Genomic DNA, 22,551 nt, shown 5'->3' on the forward strand with positions numbered 1-22,551 from the left:
ATTATCATAAAAAAAGAAGAGTGAACCCATGCAGTGATGAAGATGATCTAACGCCTGTGGATGTTGCACTTTCCTAGTGTGGAGAAAAGTTTTGTGTTACACACGGGTGCAAATCTGGGGGCACGGCCGTGCCCCCGCCAAGACGCGACAAAGGGCAAAAGGCAGTGCATATCTTTACTCGGCACGTTCCGCCGTATTTTCGAACTCTCGTAGCTTCGTCTTGGACAATGCTAGAGAGCTGTAATTTTTTGTATACCATGTACTCAGTAGACTTATCAAAAACACCAAGTTTTATTAAGCTACCTATTATACTTAAAATTTTATAGTACCTTAATTTTCACTGTCCGAAACACATGAAATTCGCGTCATAGAAAATACAGACTACTTCCTGAAGTCTTAGAAGGCTGAAATTTGGCATGTAGGGATGGGTCTGTATGCAGACACATATGGTGACCAGAAATCTGTAACTTTCGCCCTGCAACCCCCTCAAATGGGGGTACCTAAAAATACCTCTAATCCTGAAAACATTGCCCAAGTAACACAGATAGCTGTATAACTACTCACTTTTAGTTCTATTTAACGCTCGGTGCGTAATAAGACACTTATAAGAAGACACCCGTGGTCCTACAGCTGTATAATAGCTCCCCGTGATAATTAAATAGCTTAGGGCTGATTAAAAGCTGCATTACAGCTCTGAAAACTACCATTAATACGCAAAGAGTGATATAAAGGTATATTGCTACGACCCTATACAGCTTTAAGGGTTATCAAATGCTTTAACCGTAATAAGGTCTGTTTAGTGGATAAAATTACGCCATGTGTTGTATAAGAAGGTAATTGTGGACTTTTATTACGCTGCTTTTTAAGGGAGCACAAGTGAACCATTATGAAGCTGATAGACGTATAACGGAACACATGTGGCGCATAATACAGCTTATCGCTGAACACGTTTACCGCTAAGCAGCTTTTATTACGCTGCTTTTTAAGGGAGCACAAGTGAACCATTATGAAGCTGATAGACGTATAATGGAACACATGTGGCGCATAATACAGCTTATCGCTGAACACGTTTACCGCTAAGCAGCTTTTATTACGCTGACTTATTAAGGGAGCACGAGTGAACTATTATGAAGCCAATAGACGTATAGTGGAACACATATGGCACATAATACAGCTTATCGCTGAACACGTTTACCGCTAAGCAGCTTTTATTACTCTGACTAAAGTGTCCGTATAATACCTGTTTAATGGTTCACATTTCAGTTAAAGGTGAGCTTGTGAACAATTATACTTAAATTAAAAAGCTTACGACTGCTTACATGTTCACATGTTTAATTCTATTTGAGTTCAGACTTTTTAACAGTACACACACAAATCATTAAACAGACGTTTGCTGCTTATAAGAATTTTAACGGTTCATACCGCTGTTTAACATTGACCGCCATTTTATCGTATATAACCTATACATTTTCAGATTACTTTTCCAACTTTTATAGGGTTTTGTGCATGAGTTCTTAACCTATTCTATTAGTTTCGTACTTCCTAATTACGAAATATTAACTTTTTATCTCATAATTCTGTTCAAACCCCAGAATTTGTTTTTACACATAGCATATTTATATCATTAAATTAAATAAAAACTGATTATTTTCGTGGCGCACTAAAATTTTCTTAGATAATGTATATATATAATGTCAATAAACTTGCATTCCCAAACATCTTTCTCGCATTAATACCACTGGGGGAATATCCGCATAACACTTAACAAAATATTATTAGTATTGTGATGGCGGCCGTTTGCTTATGTTACCTGCATTCACTTTAAACTTTATACTAACAGAGAGCTGCCTTTGTATTTATTTGACATTAATTCTCTTTTATCCAGCCCAACGTCAACTTTTCCCGGTATTAGGGCGTACATGTGAAATATTTGCTGAATAACGGGTAACTGGTGGTCTCTTACCCACTTAAAATGCAGCTCTTATAACTCCTGTTACCCCTTATAACTCCGTTAAATTGCTGCTACAACGCTCTTAAGCAGCTATGTGAACTTAAAGCTGCCAAAATCTGTGCCTATTTAAGTTATAAGAGCTGAAAACTCGCTGATTCTGCTCTTATACAGCTTTTATATTCAGCTTCAAGCGTATTCGTACTCCATTATTCGGCTGCTATACAGCTATCTGTGCTACTTGGGTGGTTCCTGAAGTCCTAGAATCGTGAAATTTTGTGTGGTAGCAGTGATCGAAATGCTAATACAAAAACAACAGTAAAAAAAAAACAAAAAGTTTTCGAAGTACCGATTTGAACCAGGTTCACGTAAACCAGCCAAATAGCGCCCTCTATATTGGCACTGTTTCTTGTCGTAAACTTTTCAAAACCTTACTTCAAACACAAGCGCTGGTGGCCTAGCGGTAAGAGCGTGCGACATTCAATCCGGAGGTCGCGGGTTCAAACCCCGGCCCGGCTTAATGTTAACAGAAGGCTGGTTGAAAAAAGTGATCGTATCTACATACATGTAGAAGCTTATATAGCTAAGTGCAGTGCCACACTATGACACTACGGATTGGTAATAAACTATTACATATAATGACATAGCTAAACTAAGCTCGTAGAGTACTTCTGCAAGTACACAAGAGCTTCGGTAGATGTCACCCTAATTAGTTTAATTATTATATCATAGAATTGAGAAACTTAATCTATCTAGATTAGGTAAGTATTAGGTATTTGCTTTGGTATTTGTATGGACTAATACCTACTTATTGTACCTTGTTAAGATAGGTTTTAACAGTCGCATTTCCGGAAAGGAAACATCGCGAGGAAACGGGACTAATCCTAATAATGGCAGTCGCTTTCGTAAAAAGTTGTGCCTTGATATTAGTTGCCAACTTGCCAAGCGGACCCCAGGCTCCCATGAGCCGTGGCGTGGCTAAAAATGCTGGGATAACGCGAGGAAGATGATGAACTTTAAGCACAAGGGAGGTTCAGTGAGCTGTACAACCTCGCGAACAAAGCCTAAATATGTGTAGCCTATTAGAAAAAAAAAACAATTTTGTATTGATACTAAAATTATTTTACCGAACTTGATTAGCAGTTAAATTGTCTGAACGCGAAGGCCGATGGCGAGCACTTCGCAAGTAGGTGTTTGTGGAAGTCGCAAGAACTATGCATGCATACAGTTATAGGTACTAAAGTTTTGTGTTTGAACACTACAGAAGCGCGCATCTCTTGGTCACTTCTGACCTTAATATCTTCGCGGAGCTCGTCCTTCGGCCAAACCGTTCGCCATGAAGATACTTGGAGACGTTGCGCGTAGCGTGTACCTGTCATGCGCTCCGGGCATTCGGCCTTCGGTAGCCAAAATGGCAAAAACGGAATCCTTACAGTTTTGTTTAGTCCGTCTGTCCGTCCGGTCTTCCGTCTATCTGTCCATATGTGACAGCCAATTTGGAACATTATGTGTATTTTGTGAGCAGACTATGATCAGTTGTTTTATAAAGTACATTACATACTCGACTGACAACGTTCATGTGACTCGTATTCTCACGTAACAAAATATTGTTAATTAAATTAAATTTGCCGTATTATGCTGCACAATTTATTTGTGAATAAGTGAATAAGTTTGCAGGCACATACGACTTTTTGTTTTCGGATGTCACAGTACCATCAAACAGTTCCCAACGATTTAGAAACTCGCATGCGTGTAGTGATCTCGAAACACCAGAGTAACGCGACCGTAAGATGTATGCATATTCGGAGAGCTCATTTATATACCGGTTTCTTTACCTCTTGACTCGCGTGTGATAAGTGAGCTATTTTAATATTTTTTAAATAAATTCTGCTCACAAAATTTTCCGAAAATAAGTTGAGTAATACGTACGACTTATACAGAAGAACAGCCGGAGACTAGAAAATATTTTTGCCCAACTGTAACGAATACCTAATTACCTACGCTTAGCTCGCACTTCGCACTCGCTAAATTCAAATTTTAATTTAAAAAATACATGTCTGGGGATCAAACTCGAATCGTCGCACTACAAAGCCGCGGTTTTCCAACAGCACTACGATAGCACGTACGTACCCACACAAAATTCACTAAAATCGGTTGAATGAGCTGAATCGGAGAGCTTAACTAACGCTTAGGTCATTAAAAACAATTCCGATTATGATAATAATGCTTTAAAATTTACAATTTAAACTACTAGAAACTTACAATTTATAATACATAAAATGCCTGACTTATAATTTACTAGCTTTTGCCCGCGACTTCGTCTGCGTGGACTTAGTAACCCCAGCTAGAGTAAGAATAGCGCCTGGAGAAAATCTTATAGCAATTATTCAATTTGAGCATATTATGCACACAAATTAGCAGACACGTCATTAATTATCTCAATTCCACCCCGCTTTTTACTTTCTTAAGGGATGATTTTCGGGATAAAAACTATCCTATGTCCTTCTCAGGGACAACCTATCTCTATGCCAAATTTCATCTAAATCGATTCAGCGGTTTAAGCGTGAAGAGGGAACACACAGACAGACAGACAGACTTTCGCATTTATAATATTAGTATGGATATAGGCTCTACATAGATGGCGCTAGCAATACGTAACTTTTATAAAATCTAATGTTAAAATATTTTACAGTTATGCCTGCTTATATATGATCCTGTATTAACGTAGATTCTATAAACGAATAAGTCATTTCTAGCTGGTATGTCAACTCTTACAAAAATAAATAACATCCCACCAAAAACATTTCATGTAAAGTGTTGCCAACAAGACTAGGCGCATAAAGCTTTTACACTCAAAAGCTATCAGATCCCGTAGTAGGTACCAAGACTTTTACTCTGTAAGTCCTAACTTTATTAGCTCTAACTGTATAAAGCCAACATCTTGGTCAAACGTACAGTACGGCTTGGCCGTTTCGTTGCTGTCAAATGGACAAATTGGACAATCCCTTAATGACACTCAGAATTTGAAAGACTTGTGTAACTACTTTGTACAACAAGTCCACCGAGTGAGTGTTTATGTGACTGCAACGAAACGGCCAAGCCGTAATGTACGTTTGACCAAGATGTTGGCTTTATACAGTTAGAGCTAATAAAGTTAGGACTTACAGAGTAAAAGTCTTGGTACCTACTACGGGATCTGATAGCTTTTGAGTGTAAAAGCTTTATGCGCCTAGTCTTGGCAACACTTTACATGAAATGTTTTTGGTGGGTGTATTTTACTTCTCGTGTGTTGAAACACTCGCGGGCTGTTACTGAACCGGTGAGCTCCATCTTAGGCCCTGTCTTCACTTTCCATCAGGTGTGACTAGGGCCAATCGCCGATCAGTTTGCACCCTTGTATAACAAATAACTATTATTAATAATTATACAACGCATGAGATTTGTCTGTCACAACCTACGAAGTTTCAAGCCTCTAACTGAAGCAAAAATGTTCTCGATATAATCCCTCTCAATCCCCTTAGATTTTCAAGTCCACTATTTAAAAAAAATGTTCGCTCCCGATGCAAACTTTTAACGCTTTAATTAATTATAATAACTGTAAACGCTCTTGTATAAATCGCATAGTCGTACATATAACCTACACGTAAGCGAGCTGAATTTTTTCAATTATAGACGTGGTTTTAATATTGTTTATTTATAAATTAGGGGTAAGTACCAATTCGATGGATATAATTGATAGGAGAAAAATCGTGCCCTAAATTTTTTATTTTTCAATAAAGTTTGTATGACGGTAACGACGGACGGTAATACATTTTGAATGAAAGGACTAAAAAATATATGGAAACACTTTTTTCCTCCTATATTGGGATCGATACAGGTTGTCATTCTGACTATTCTGAGTAGAAATAACATACAAATTCCCAAATAAAAAAAAAATAGTGTTCAACTCAGGGACCGGACAACCCTTTCCGCGATAAAACCCTTTCAATGGACGACACTTAAACACGGCTAACACTTTGAAAGACTTTCCCTTTTGAACTGCAAGCCCATTCATACCCTTACCTTTGACTAACCCTTACCGAAAAGCTAACCAAAAATAAGGCTAGCTCTTAATAAGGGTTACCCTTATCTTTAAGCGCTTTTTATAAAGGTTTCCATTTGCGTGAAAGAGACAGGATTAGTATATATCTACGGTAGTAAAAGGAAAGAAAATACGTGCCTAGTCAAAGAACGCCGCCGCCGCCGCCGATGATCGCTCGGATTCGAAGTAATGTGTGCTTTATGAACAAGGTAGACGACTTAAATTAGCACGCTTATATGCTAAAAGGGAAGCCCTTTATAAAGCTAACCCTTATAAGCAATATGCAAGGTGTTGGTGAGCGGATGATAAGGGTTTTGTAAGGGTATTTGGGCTACCGATTACTCAAATGTGGTAGCTTTATATAAGGGTTTTTAAAAGCAAAACAAAGGGTTTCGTCTGGCAAAGGGTATGGTGAGTTAAGCCTTATGCAATACCCTTATAAAACCCCGATAAGGGATAGCAGGCCGGTCCCTGGTTCAGCTTTGGTATTTTGTTCAGTGGGATTCCATGTCTGGCAGCCATAAGTCATACTCGGTAGAATGCAAGTATCAAATACTTTCCTTTTAGCATTCAATGGTATGTCAGGGTTTTTCATTACTTCTTTATAGGACCAGTATCTCTTCCAAGTGATATTTATTCTATTGTTAATTTCTTTTGATGTTAGATCATGTGGGGATATTATTTGTCCAAGATGCTGTAGATGGGAGGACGACATAAAGAAAACAGCAGGAACAACATGGATGAGAATAGCAAGAGACCGATTAGCATGGAGAAATCTTGGGGAGGCCTATGCTGCAAAGCAAGACAATCTGCAGAAACGACATAACCGGTGCCAAAAGAAAAAATAGAATAAAAAGAAGAAATATTATAAAATAAATAAATAAATATGTAAGTAAACATAAGTTTAGGTACTAGAAATATGTATGTAAGTTAGATTGTTAATAAAGGCTTTTATTATTATTATGTTCGTCCTTTACATAATCTCGGGACCATGGGGTCCCGGACATTTGGAAGGCGTGCGTGGGGCCGAAGCCAACACGCAGAGGCCCCTTGTAAAAAGACAATTTACTCTAAAAGGTGATGTGACACCAACCGACGATTATCCCTGTATGCACTATAGTAGTGCACCCAAGGACAAGCCCCGGTTAGTGCAGGACTATTGCAATGATAAGAAACAAAATAAACTAGACTATTGTGTTGAGATGTTAGTGTACTGATTACCGGGTCTATGGAAATACTATGGCACCTGCCCCAATCTATGTTTAAAAACACGAAAAAAATGGACAGGTGGTGACTCGCCAACTCACAATATGGGTCCCCGAAAACGGCCGCTCGCACGGAGCGACAAGGGGACAACATCGCGTGAGTGGCTCAGGGTGTGGAGAGGTGTGCACCGCTTTCTACCCAGTGGCTGTAAACACTCACAGCCACTGTGCCAACTCGCGTCTTATGCATATTTCACTTCCACCCTGCGAGCATATAGCTCTGACACCCCACTCTGGACGGCCGGTAAAGGCAAGCCAGAGGTGAGAGTCCTGCGGACCCTGCTCAGTGTTCACTCCAGCCGACCAATGAAGGCAAGCCGGAGGGAGGGGCCTGACCAACTCTCGGGGGTATGGGACCCAAGGGACGTCACTTCCCATTCAGCTCGCCACAAGCTGCCCTGGGGGCTTATTATTATTTAATATCGAACGAACCATTATTATGAGCGTTTTACGTTTTGTTATCTGTCAAGCTACTTAAACACGCTCTATCCAAGGTCAAATTACTTTCCCCACTAGTGGATAAAGTGCGTTTTTCCCCGCTTGTTTTAAAGGATAAAAGACGGCTTTCCGAGCTAGTGAGGGGAAAATAAAATTAAACTACCCGTGACAAGCAAAAATGTGTGCCAAAGTTTTGGCGTGTTCTAGCTTTAAATAAGGGAAATAAACTAGCAATGTCCAACATAAATTAAACCTTTTTATACCAAGTTATATTTCCATTTCTAAAGTCCAACAACGATAATCGTATAAGATCTCAGGCTAATAATACTAAAAGTGTATTTGCTCAGCACGCTGTTTAATAACGTCGTGCGTATAAACGACGAGTTAAATCCTTTGACCGGGCTCGTTAGTTGTCCTGCGGATGGGAACTAGTAAGGTGGGCATTAAAAAACCGTCCCTTGCAACTTGCAACGGTCATTGGCAGCGGGCCGCATTCCAGCGGCGCGGGCGCACGGCGCGCGGCGCACGCCCACTCGGCGCAGCGCGCGCTGGCCCGATTAATCTTAACTTACCAGCTAACCACGCAGCCTCAACAATCTCAACATCTACATCCTCCAAACTTCCACATTCATTTTACGGTACCATTCATTTCTAGCTTATTTATGCTCAGTTTAGGTACTGGATCAAAATCATAAACGAATAATAAGGCTATATAATAACGCGGTTACTTACCCCTTTTGTAACGCGTGTTGTTTGTTCCACTGAAAACGAAGGTTGCATTACATATGTACATGCATTACCCTTTGTTAATGAAATCTGTTTACAGCATCCTGTTGACTCTCTGCATACGCGTATGTTTTCATACATTTCATGAACATATTGCTTTTCACTGTACGTAAGTCAAATATACAGCCAACGTACTTTATTTTATTGCATAAAGTTAAAGTATAAAAATAGTCGCCTGCGTGTGCATGAATCGTCTGTTCGTAGTTGGCGATTGTAAAGCCTTCGGTCAGCTCTGGTTTAGGACATGTGTGCGGCTGCGGGCGGCCGGCATGGCCGGTGCCCACTTGGAGTTCATTAATAACGCGGGCCGGCGTGTCACGGCTTCCGGCCGCGCGGCCCCATTCAAACACATTCGATTCGCACGACGCTGTCACAAGTTTATACAATGCAGCCCACTACCAGTGCCCGACAAGTATCGTTCATTACACTATACGAGGCTTTTTTTCAAGGCCTCGCATAAGCTTAAAAGTTCAATTATGTTTTTCAAAATGTGTAGGCGTGTTGCGAGTCTATCTTTGGCCGCTGGCTGTTATTAAACGTCTATTTTCAGCGCTGAGTGTGTAGCTTTGTCTGATCTCGGTTCTGCTTAATGTTAATTTATTAAAGGGGCAATATTTTTTCCGAATGTTAAGTTTGGCATTCTCTGTATTCTAAATGACTTGATGGATTTTGACATATTAAAGCTTGTCCCAGAAAAAAATGACGCATTTTAATTTTCACAAAATCTTACACAACAGTTAATAATCAACTGGTTGATGGTAAATTCTTGTTACAAATTTAATAAACAACATATATGTACGCATGTTTTGAGTCTTTGACTTTATAAACCCAGAAATTTCGTAGTTTTGTTGTAATGGCTGCCATCCGATTTGGTTGTTCCGGTTATGGGTGTTATTATTTTTTAAGCTTTTTTCCATTTCGACTTGAAGTTTTCAACTGATATGGCGTTAGTTTTGTGGTTTTATTGAGTTTCTGCTTCATACGAGCCCATTATTTTTCAATGGATCGTAATTCAGAGCAGTTGGGAAGAATAAGGTGTTTTTCCACAAATTCGATATTGTTGACTTAGTCGCTTTATCGCTTTCTTGGATAATGGTAGATTGGATTTCCACTTCGGTTTACAATTTTGCATTTTAGTTAAGTACTTTAGTTTATTTGTAGGTCTTTATCGCGTAATTTTTTAAGGACTGCACTGTTCATTTGTACGTTTTGCACTTTTAGGTAAACATAGTACAGACAGGGTAATAGGCATATTAAATATATTAATAACGGGTCACACGTATTTTAAGTCGAAAAACGCTCGACATGTTTCACTCCGTACCGAGGAGTGTCATCAGGAGCTTGGAGGGTAATAGGCGTTGTTTGCAACGCAGCTATTTCCAGTCCATTTCCAGTCCGCCATCGTCTGCCATCAGTTTCTTAGAATTGTTTTAACACCTTTTGAACAGGTCTTACTAACTACATACATAGATTAACTTCACTGCTAGTTTTTCGTGGAAATGCCTCGATTTTGTGTTTGTACAACATTTTTTGATGTAGTCTTTTCTGTGATGGCGATATCTTCGAAAATGTAAACGAAAGCGATTTCTTTTTATAAAGAATAAGAAAACAGGTATTTTTTTTACATTATAACAGTCTCCTTAAGCCTGTTAGTCAGAAGTCTGATGTGCAACCTGTCCTGTGCAAATACAAACCTTATTTTTTCTGGGACAAGCTTTAGATTGTTCGATTTTTGTCCGTCGTAGGAGCGACATGAGTTTTATTTTTGCGCAATCATCTACTGTATTGTTAAAACAACGTCAACTTTTCGTCGACGTCGAATCGGTCCAAAAACCCACCTCTTAAATTGTATACCTACAGTGGCTACAGTGTTAATTAAAGTAATTCTCAAAAACCTCTTAAGTACAAGCACTCTATATTTACATCCCTTAGATTGTGATTTTGATGATTGTAATTTTATAGGGTGTCATTATCATTATACTCATTATTATCGGAGCGGGAGTTATTGATCGACATATTTACCATTGTCATTTCCAATTCCAGATAAACTATTGAGTTTGGTGTGAGTAGAGAATTGTCTCTGGAATTATTCCAAGGCTCATTCCAGGTATTGTGTCGGTTTGCGGAAGTCTGTCGGCCATGGTTGTGTAACGCGGGGTGAGTAACGGCCAGCTCGGCCTCGGCTCAGCGCCCGTGACTAACCGGCAAGTGTTTTATGGAATGGACAACGCGTAAACACTTACAAATTTGAATTCAATTAAATAGTTAAGAACTAACCTACCCTCTTTTTGTTTCTAGAAATTTTATCTATTTGCGATGTGCAAGAAATGTGTCAGTTGACAAAACTTCAGTTTTAACATGTACATTACAGCTTACAACACATACGAGTATAACATGTACATTAACATACACATATTGTGTGTGAGGCTAGAAATGTGCTAAGCGGTTAGTTTCAAATTAGTCAGTTGCACGTTGCACCACCGAGTTCGACAAGTATCTGCTCAATTATGTACTCAAGTCTCAATGTAGTTATACTCAATTATTTTCCAGGATTAAAATAATACGAGTTTACATACACGTATTAAAGAAATGCTTCAGAAGATTTCAAGTGGCTGAAGAATTCGTACTACATGCATGTGCTCAATGAAATGAACAACCGCAATAAAAAGTGTCATACTTTAAGTGACGTCTTTAATACCTAATGCGAATAAACGATTTTAATTAGTCTGACTCAGAGTTATCAACAAATGGAACAGTGGTACTTAATTACTTAGTTGGTCGTATTTCCCCGGCGATAGCGAGTGTCGACGCCGTATGACATCATGACACTTGTCTAAATGGATGAGTTATTCTTTGGTGTGAGACAGCACCTCTCGCTCGCGATCAATCGAGGCGTCGTGATTGCCAGCCGGCGCGTGGGCTCCCCTGAATGGCTCGCCCACGCTCGCCCACGCTCCACTCTGCCTACTGCCAGACTACCACATACCTCCACGTACATTATGTTATGTACAACCGCACTGCTCCCACGCCTTTGTTTCTCGTAAATAATTATCTGATGACCATTCGGGTAACACTGATTCAATTTCGTGCTCATGCTCATCAGCGCGCCGCCCTCGGGGGTTTTAATGAAATTAAATAATCTATCGCAGCCCTCACTCTCGTGTCGACCATCGGAAACTGATTAGCCTTGGACTTTGCCCTAAATAAACTGTTATCCTTCGAATCTGATTACTTGTCGCACCTACATAATCTTGTGAAGTTAGGTGGAGTGGAGCCCCTGAACACCTTTTCGCATGTAAGGGATAATTAATACAAAAACAGAATAAAATATAGATTTTTCCCCTGATTTAAAATATGGACAATAGGTTCAAGATATAAAGCATTTTTTAATCCATAAATTTAATTATGTACTAGATATAGTAGGTATTTTCCAAATAATTGTCAGTAAGTACTTTTTTGACCCTTATTTAGTATCATATAAATCGGTAGAGACCAAATTTTTTGCATATACTCGTAATTGATGTGCAATATTGGGTGTAGGGGCCCATTTCTCGAATGGTATTGACTAATATTATTAGTCCGCGAACTGTCAAATCGTATGGGTTACCATGGCAACACTGATTAATATTAGACTAATACTGTTCGAGTAATGGGCCCCTTGTTGCAGTCTTATCATGGATCAAACCAATTACAAGTAAAAAACAAAAACTAGTTAGCGTTAGCAAGAAATCATCGTAATTAGCCTCATGCATGAAGTTTATATTTGAACGAAATATGTTTTATTCGGATGTTTGTTACCGTTATATCATGTTACAAATGCATTTCCGTTTTTAAATTACCATTTAATCACTTAAAATTATAAGTAAAAAGTACAAAAATTTGCCCGCGAAAAGCTAGTTAGCGAAACGCTCGAAACGCCACGTGACGTCACGCGTTCGACAGATTAGTGTCATTAGTAGCAAACGTCAGTTGGGCCGCCCAACGTGTGACGTCATCACGCTCTGTCGAATTCGCGCCAAAAATTATGAGCGTTTCAACCGCTCAAAAATTTTCACCATTTTAAATATTTTTTAATAAAATAATGTTAAGTTTTACCAAAGTACTTTTATCATTTCCGGTGTTCCAACGATATAAATTATGAATCCAAAAATAAAAATAAATTCATGCATGGAGCTAATTGTTCCTTTTTAAGATTGCCGCAATGGAGATTAAGCTAAAGTTAGGCAATCCAATTCTCTATAACCACCTGCTAAGTCTCAACTGGAAATTGCTCCACAGTAGAAACCTAAAGTAGCTAGATGACCTAGGTGTAAGCAGTAGTCCGGCAGACTAGACTGCATGCTCATAATCCTTCCCCGAGGGGGGCTACCGGCTGCCTCAATGGAAAGCCTAGTTGCATTTGTTTCGCCGTGAATCGACTCCTGCTTCATTGATGGATAGTGTGTAGGATTGTATAAAACTGCTTTAATTCCAAAACATATTGCATAACATATAGGTACATATCAAAGATATAAGAATGTTTCTCAACAATGTACCAGTTTTATTCTCAAAAAACGTCTACTTCTGGACAAGGTAGATATCTTCTTGGTTCAAGTACTTAAAGTTACCATTAAGTTTTTCGGAGTAAATTATTTATTTAAAGGAGGCCCCAGGTGCCCAGGTGGCCTTTGTCCAGCTTGTACATTTACGGGGAATTTATTATTAACAGCGGCGCAGCTGCATGTGTCAGTTTAGTTATATTTAGGTCATACTCGGAATATTCACTACGTCTTAGTAGACTTATGCTAATCTTTGGAGAACTATGAGTTATAAACTCATAACGCACGTAGGCGTTGTTCGATAGCGTTATCAAGTTACCTAGGAGTTAATCAGTGGCGATCAGCCCCTGCGTGCGGTGCGTTGGCGGCCGGGACTCACAGTGGCAGGCGGGATCGTTCGTTTAATTTGATAGCTTTCAAAACTGCAAACTGAATGGCGGCGAGACGAATGTGATGGCGGATTTGGAAGTGTCGTCCCCCACGCGGCTGCGTGGGTGACCATTGAGCGCGGGGCTGGGGGCAGGTGAATGGCGCCCCCACCCCCCTCCCATTCAGCTCCTGCATCGATCCGCGGCCCGCGCCGCTCCGCGCAATCCTATACCCACACTACAACCCTGTCCCGGCCGGCTACAACATACCGACTTTACATAACAATGCCTGATTTACCTATCCGACCACTTCAACTTTTGCTATCCCTCACCCTATAACTTGGAGCCAGTCACGAGCTCTGAGCCAGGCGCTTGGACAACCCTCGTTATCGGATTATCTCGTTCATTAGGCTTCATTAGACTGACGACCGCATCAATGACAACCATCCATTTTAGGGGAGTATGACGATATTTTTGCCAAAATCGTTTTTTCCAGACCGCGATTTTTGCCAGTCGCAATTTTTACCATTTTATTATTTCTTAATAGCTTCCGTTTCCGAAAGCATCTCTAACCATTCTAGTGGAGTCAATATAAAGTTTAAGTTACATTAAATGCACACTCAAATTTTTCTACATGGGTGAATTCTATATCATATTGAATACCCGTCTGTAAAGTAACAACTTGATATCAGTTCCCGTTTTTGAGAAATAAAACTTTTTTTTAAATCTTTTATACTACTTAAACAATAATTCCCACATAAGATATTTTTTGTAGAATGGGTTATGAAGCTTATACGACTACACGGTCAGAATATCTCTCGACAATAATGTAAATTATAGATTTATTGAAACAAATTATTATTTTGTAAGTTTTTCATGACCGAGGAACTCCCACGCCGAGAGAAAAGTTTACTATGGTGGTTATGAAGTAGTTGTATCGATCATGTTTAAAAATCTCCCGAGTCACTACTATATTTGTAGAATAGCAGCAAGATTTTGGAAACAAACAGCAAATAATGTTCTGCACAATTAATGGACATTTCTAGTTTTTTGCCAGTAACTGCACAAGTTATGGAAGAATAACGTATTCATTTTTCTCTCGATAATTAAATCAATTTCCAGCATAAAAAAATTAAAAAGTATGCGGTATTTCCAGGCATTCACAGAGGCCAATTCGAACTTTATTTAAGATGTCAATAATATATCATTTTGTTATCATTCGCCCGACCGTCTCACTCGCTCCAAAACATATTTTAACTAGTACGAGCGAAACGCACACGCAAATTAAAAAAATGATATCTTTAATTACAAAGTTCGAATTAGCCTCAAGGTATATTAGGAAAGTATACCTTATGGCTTATGGCATTGCGTTAAGGTTCAATAGTTCAATGCATTAAGTGTCTGTCTTTATATGAAAAACGATAGCTGTCAATTTTTTATATCTATTCACAAAACGTTTAGAATACTGGATGCTGTGTCAGATATAAATAGACCCTTGAAGTCTTACAACTATCTATTATGCTTGATCTGAATCTTACTGGTTAGTAAGGACCGTCCACTTAGTTATGCTTCGAATAGCCGCCCGGACAAATTATAAAGCTAATTTCGAATTTTAAATTTTGACAATTCACGAGAAGAGTAACGTAACGTCAAACGATATGTTTGTCCCTTTTCAACGATCCTGTCATCCGATGCTTTTAGTAGCGGGAGCTGTGTGAGTGAAAAGACGCAAATGTCAGCAATTCTTACCGCTTGGTATTTGTCAGCGAGCGCATCGCGACATGAAACCAGTATGAACCTGGCCCTCGATTACGTATAATTGTAAGGAAACTTGGGATCAAGTTATATTAGTCTAAGGTCTAACAGTTGAGAATAAGACGTGCTCTGAATATACAGTGTGGAATTTTTTTATGGGCCCTGAAGGGAAAGTGCCTTAAAACCTTAAGTTAGCTCATTTTATTTTTAAAAAGAAACAAAACTGCATTCAAAGGTTTTTTGAAATTCGCTTGTCTCGCCTGGGAATCGAACCGACTAAAAATTCCAAACAATAAACACTCCCTATTTTATTCTACTAGTCGATACCACGTCGATACAGTTAATGTTAATGATAACATTTATTCAAGAAACATTAGGTCTTACACTCGTCTGTCGTACAAAATTTCCATAAAATCGAATATTTAGTACTCAAGAATATTTTTAGACAAGCAAAATTGAAAAAAAAAATTAAAAACCTTTGAATGCAATTTAGGTTCTTTTTAAAAATAAAAGAATGTCTCCTTTAAGTAAAATGAGCTAACTTAAGGTTTTCAGAGAATTTCCCTCCAGGGCCCATTAATTTGATTATTAAATTATAGTGGTAAGTAAGCGCATTGAGTATGCACTTTTGTCTCAGGCGATGCCGCTTGGCACGATTGATTGTTCCTTAGGGCAAATAAAACTGATTCAGCCCGGTAGCCACGAGATCGTAACGCCCCCCAAAAGGGGGGTGAAAGGGTCGGCTCCCCAAGTCCAATCTATGCTATATTTCTTCCTGTTCTTAGCAACTAGGGCAACTTATATATCATTTTCGTATAATTTAGGAACGAGGAATTCATTTTTGAAAAAATTATTAGACCTTTCCATACAAAAAAATGAGTTGTTTACAAAAAATTTAAATGTTATGTAATTTTTTGTGACAATTTTCCCTGTTACAATTACAGTGTGGCGATTTGCACTAAATAAAAAAATGGACAATGTAGCCCATTTATTGTTCATTCTGGAAAATATCACTTTAAAGGAATAGCTGCCGAAACGCATGTCAAAAAAGAGGCGTTTTTTCTTACTAAGCGGCGTTTTAAGTTTCCAAGTTTTTATTCCTTACTTGTTGTTTTTATTCCTCACTTGTTGTTTTTATTATTTTTTCGCAACTGTGTTAAAAAACGTCGTTCGATACACGTGCGGAAATGTCATTCTTCACTCGTCCCGAGTCTTGCCAAGATACCTATCTCGGTACTCGTGAAGTAATGACATACTTTCCGCACTAGCATCGAAATGTACTATTTATTTCATTTGGGCACCAAGAAGTATGTTGGTAGTAAACCTTTTTGCGAGTAAAATAGTATGTAATAATGATTTAATATAATATTGTTAATTAACTAAAGTTTCATTATTGCGTCATTTCATCTCATAACTCTACTACCCATTGAATTGAATGACCTTTTTCACGTTTTCTGCAGCAATGCAGTCGACTGCAGCAATATTGAAGCGCGACATTGCTGTCGACTGCTACGGCAGTAGCCGTAAATGTCAAAATCAAATTTCCTGTCTGGATTTTGACGTTCATTTAAAATAAATAATCAAAGGGGATCATCGATTTTGGGCCCGGAGGACAAACCATCGCGTATATTATGGTACACTACACAGACGGTTACAGTAATTATAAACGCATTTGATTACGGAAAAAGATATAATATTGGGTGTAAATGAAACGGGAATGTATTATACAATAAAATAAATTATATCTATTATTAATTTCCGTAAATCACACCATCATCTTTATTAGCATAGTATAGCTTAACGCTCAATTTCGCACAAACCGTGAGGTTTTCACTAAGGAGTTTAAAATTCTCTTTGCACTAAACTTTATGGTTGGTAAAAAAGTCTGTATTCTAATTTGGCACTAACTGCCACTGTCTGTCATTGCTATGTCATAGCGACATAGCCTCATAGCTGACATACGTGAGATATATGCCGCAATGTATGCATTGCGCGTTTTATCGGAGCTTTGCCTGAGGTGTGTTAAGTAAGCGCGCAATCAAAATTAAACATGCGTAAACAATCTTTACGCGTACCGATGAAACTGGGTAAGTTAGTCATGGGAGAATTAACGGTCGACCGCATCGCGAACTCTCGGCAGTTCAAGCGGACCGATCGTCTACCGCGAACATTGAAGTGAGACGGAGATATGGAAGTCGATCAAACGTTCTCTACAGTGAATCAGTACCCGTCAGTTAGTGCCTGCGTGGGTAATTTAAATAGCTTGGACGTCGTAATAATTATGGTTGTATTCCATACAATATTACATATACATGAGATTTTTTTTGTTATTACACTAACATGAGTAAGAGATTTATGAAGGTGAAACAAAAGTCGAGTGTCCATTTTCTATAAGCAACAAAAAAAAATCGAAACAAAAATGTTTAATAGTAATTAAACGGATTCATTTACGTTAGAGATTTTTTTGTAGAATATAGTAAATATAAAGAGCTTAATTAACATGTAATTTTTATGTACACATTAGTTGTTATTTTTATGTAAAAAAAATTTTTAATAAAGAAAGTTATTGGGGGCAGGTTTCTGTGCCAAGCTGGAAGAAAATATAAATACTTAATGAGTATATGCCTGAGAACAGCATATTAGAAAATCTCTAGTGTGGGGATTGATGTTTTGGTTTATTTCTCTCTTTTAGTAATAATTTGGATTTATAAAAACAAATTGACATATTTTGTGGAGATTTTTTTCAAAATATATTATTTGTAACATAGGTAATCACATCTCAAAAAATCTCTAATGTGAGAATTAATGTAGATTTCTCATACATTTTGAACTGTGCGGACCGGCCTATTCGCATATTTTCCCATTTTTTATTTTCTAGTTGCTTATTTTCCTGTTACGTTTTATAACCAATCACAAACAGGGGGTATTACTGCAATGTTCTGCCACCCGAGTGCACCACTAGCCCGTTTAGTAAACCATAGAGTAACTTACACATACTGTGCCTTTTACAGTTTTTTGACAAGTTTTCAGAGATAATAAAATATGACATTGATGCACCAAGGCGATTTGTTTACAGAGAACCTAACGGGAAACGCGAATCTCGAATATGCAAGACTGACCGAGATGTTAGATTACGAAATTTCGATTTTCTTGTTTTGCGATAGACCCTCAGATTGTGGCAGTGGCGCCCCCTGCGCAGAGTTTCGCGTATATTCCCTATTGTCTCTCGCTGATAATTACCTTTTTTTCAAAGATTAAACGTCCCATATGCTGTTTATTTCAATATTGTTAATACACGTTAACACTCTTTAATGAAAATCAATTTAGTTCTTAAATCTCACTTTGTTATATTTTATTAGCAATCGTTTTTACCCACCTAAATGAGTAAATACGGGTATTTATCGGGTGCTTTGGTCACCCCTACCCATCTCTACTCGCAGCTCGTTCTGTACGCTCCGCCTCCAGGTGTGTACGGGTACAGGGCGTTTGCAGGCTCGCTTTCCGTCTTGAGGCCGCGATCGCGATACTGGCGCAGCTCCTCTTCGAAGGGTATGTCCGATCCATCTCCATTTCCGCCGCGCTACTTCTTAGGCGATCGGAGGTTGTCGGCACATACTCCAAAAATCCTCATTCCTTATGGTCACATAATATTTTGCATCACTGGAATTAATCTTCCTTTCGGAAATATACGCAATGTAAAACTACTCGTACAAAACATACGTCAACGTTTCGCTACCGTACACTGCTATGCTACAGATGTAGGTAAAAGTGTATTACTTATCAACTTTTTCCTGCAATTAGCAGGTATTTGAAATTTTGAATATTGAAACAAACGAAATTAGAATTGTATAAGTCTTAGGCTTAGGCTTCGTGCCTTCGCGGCATACTCACTCTGGGCGTACGAGTAGTCCTCAAGCTATGATATGATACCTGCAGCACATTATGTACAAAGTACTGTAAGAAACAAACTAAACCAACTGATCTACTCGTACTGCAAAGGCCACACGACTGTTCTCCTGTAATTAATAAATTGATCTTAAGTTCTCCGAATTAACTTTTAAATCTAATTATGTCTCTAAAAAGTGTGTATCTCCTGATTGCAGGTCTCTACGCATCTCGGGGTCGGGGTGCGAGGAGGGCCTGTCGTCGGGCTCGTCGTCGGAGTGCGAGGAGCCGCACGCGCACGCGCCCGACTTCCCCGTCGAGATCCTGCCCAACCTCTACCTCGGCAACTCCACCAATAGCGAGGACTGCGACGCGCTCGCCAGGCATAACATCAAGGTACTCGTACCTACATGTTATAGCATTGTGTGATGACTAAACATTTTAAGGCGACAAACTAATGTCTATTCAGGGCAAACTCAAGCCTAAGCTTTAGTGAGTGTAGTGCATAAAGGATGCCGTCGCGCGTTTCGTAAACGCGCGACAGCATCGCTACAACATGTCGCCGTGGGCGAGCGGCCAAAGATATTTTTATTAGATAAAGCAAGTTGCGTTGTAACAGACAACCACCACCTATACAGCTACCACCAGTTTGGCACTGACATAAACGCTTGCGTGAACATAGCTTATTTTCTATGCATTTCGCTAGTACTGGCATATTAGTGCGAGCGAGATGTATAGAAAATAAATTACGTAGACGTTAGCGTATATGTCAGTGTTGACACTGTCAGTGACTCGTGGTAAGGGTACTAGAATCCCGTATTAGGCACAGCGAGCTGCAAAATTGCATGCACACATTATGAATGATTTCATTCATAAAATGGCCATGCAATTTTGTGGCTGTGGGTACTTATTACTTCAAATTTTTTAATTAAGTGAATAATTTAAAAATTCATCGCTTCGGTCAAGACTCGATCTTGTGGAAATCCGGTCCAATCGCCAGTTCCGCCGGCCGTTAAATTGATAAAATGAGTTTGTACTAATGTGATTGTGGTAATGTGCAGGCGTTGTAAAGTGCATGGTTGTTGGTTGGCAGTACGTGCTGAACGTGACGCCGGACCTGCCCAACGCGTTCGAGGCGGCGGGCGGCGACATTAGCTACCTGAAAATCCCCATCGCCGACCACTGGAGTCAGAACCTCGCAGTGCACTTCCCGCAGGCTATACGGTTTATTGGTGAGTTTTACGATGTAACTGTAATAAGATATTTGGGTGAGATGTCCAAGATAATGTCTAAAATCTCAACAAATCGACAAAGTTATAACTAGCTGAAATGGCATTAAGCAATACCAAAATGGTGAACATCAGTTTAAGTATCGAGTAAGTCTATCGTGATAGTATGCATGTATCACCACCGATAGATATCAATTTGTTCTGCACAAACTACCCAAACCAAGTCAAAATTTTGTAGAAAACCACTATTCGGTATAATTTATACTTTTATACATTTTATAATGTGTGTGTAATCCATGGCGAGTGGCGAAACAGAGGAGAGGCCTTAGGTCAGCACTGGAATGGAACACGATGTATTTTATTAGCTTAAGAACTTAGTGTCCTACTCAGTATCCTAACACGAAATAGATTACTAAAAAAATACGGTCGAAATGATAAGGTTATCGAGGAGTAGGTACCTACTCCGTTTTAGAAATTGGTAAAAATAATGGTCTCGTTCAGAACGGGATCAGCTATAAATAAGTTCAGCTGAGATTGATCGTTTTTTCTAGTAGTCGCAATGTATCGCTTACATCCCACAGAACAGGCGATGTCGGCGCGGTGCGGCGTGCTGGTGCACTGCGTGGCGGGCGTGTCGCGCTCGGTGACGGTGACGCTGGCCTACCTCATGCAGCGGCACCGTCTGTGCCTGCGCGACGCCTTCGAGCTGGTGCGCGCGCGCAAGACCGACATCGCGCCCAACTTCCACTTCATGCGCCAGCTGCACGCCTTCGAGCAGGACCTCGGCCTCCACGAGCGCAGCGCCAGCCTGAGTAAGGTCTGCACTGTGACACGCCCCCTTCCCCCCCCCCTCCCTACTGCTGCTTCCTGCAGGTACGGCTACACTACGATAGCTGTCCGGCTACACTCTACGATAGCTGTCTGGCGAGTTTTAACATTAATCCCGTATCAGTCCTGTTCAAGCTATACATGCAGGAAGGACCCTAGAGCAGGGATCGGACAACCCTTTCCGCGATAAAACCCTTTCAATGGGCGACACTTAAACACGGCTAACACATTGAAAGACTTTCCCTTTTGAACGGCAAGCCCATTCATACCCTTACCTTTGACTAACCCTTACCGAAAAGCTAACCAAAAATAAGGCTAGCTCTTAATAAGGGTTACCCTTATCTTTAAGCGCTTTTTATAAAGGTTTCCCTTTGCGTGAAAGAGACGGATTAGTATATATCTACGGTAGTGTATGAAAAGGAAAGAAAATACGTGCCTAGTCAAAGAACGCCGCCGTCGCCGCCGACGATCGCTCGATTTCGAAGTAATGTGTGTTTTATGAACAAGGTAGACGACTTAAATTAGCACGCTTATATGCTAAAAGGGAAGCCCTTTATAAGGCTAACCCTTATAAGGAATATGCAAGGTGTTGGTGAGCGAATGATAAGGGTTTTGTAAGGGTATTTGGGCTACCGATTACTCAAATGTGGTAGCTTTATATAAGGGTTTTTAAAAGCAAAACAAAGGGTTTCGTCTGGCAAAGGGTATGGTGAGTTAAGCCTTATGCAATACCCTTATAAAACCCCGATAAGGGATAGCGGGCCGGTCCCTGCCCTAGAGATGGTTTCACGTAGTCTAACTTGACTTCATTTTCATCTAATATCTTTTTAAAAAGAAATGTACATACATAATTTGACACTCATTTTAGTTGAATAGTTTTTGTTGACTAACATACATCGAAATTGTTGCTATTGATAGTTAATTTAATAAACTGACTAATGACCCCCCCTACCCTTAGACGGATGGATCAAACAATATCAATTTTTTGGGCTGTCAAAGGTTTTCCCTTTCCTTACCAGAATACGTGCCCTAAAAGCCTGGTCTCTTAGGAACCCATCAAATGCCCCAATTTTACGCAATCTAGAAAATATATACCTATGCAATATTTAAATTTTCTATGATCTGTCAGATGAATAGCCTTAATAGCATAATTGAGATGTCCTGAAAGTCTGGAAAACCATGAAAGAGCTCATAAAACACACGTTTTATTAACTTATGTTGAAACAATCCATTCGATTTATTAAATAAAAAAATGTCCAAATCGAATACCACTAATGTGTCAGATAAAAACTATATAAGTATCGTTAAAGCCGCAAGTCATTTTAAAGTGCACTTGGGAATTACCTTTAGCAACGTAGTATAGCATAAATACCTCTTAGACTTTACTTATCCTCGCTTATACCTGCTAAATTTCAAACATATTCCTAAGA

At 39.3% G+C, this 22,551-nt stretch overlaps 1 protein-coding gene across 2 annotated transcripts in view; it reads left to right on the forward strand.

Annotated features, from left to right (window-relative positions):
• The window catches only part of LOC134743235 (dual specificity protein phosphatase Mpk3-like), a 61,510-nt gene that overhangs the window by 36,238 nt on the left and 2,721 nt on the right, over positions 1 to 22,551 (forward strand). Inside the window, exons 3-5 of one of the 2 annotated variants that reach the window (XM_063676641.1) lie at positions 19,283 to 19,460; positions 20,158 to 20,296; positions 20,875 to 21,110. In XM_063676641.1, coding sequence (XP_063532711.1) covers positions 19,283 to 19,460; positions 20,158 to 20,296; positions 20,875 to 21,110 — 553 coding nt within the window. The remainder of the gene's footprint in view (positions 1 to 19,282; positions 19,461 to 20,157; positions 20,297 to 20,874; positions 21,111 to 22,551) is intronic. The other variant, XM_063676642.1, reaches the window with a different exon arrangement.

Source organism: Cydia strobilella, chromosome 7 (assembly GCF_947568885.1).
Source record: "Cydia strobilella chromosome 7, ilCydStro3.1, whole genome shotgun sequence".
Lineage (NCBI taxonomy): Eukaryota > Metazoa > Arthropoda > Insecta > Lepidoptera > Tortricidae > Cydia > Cydia strobilella.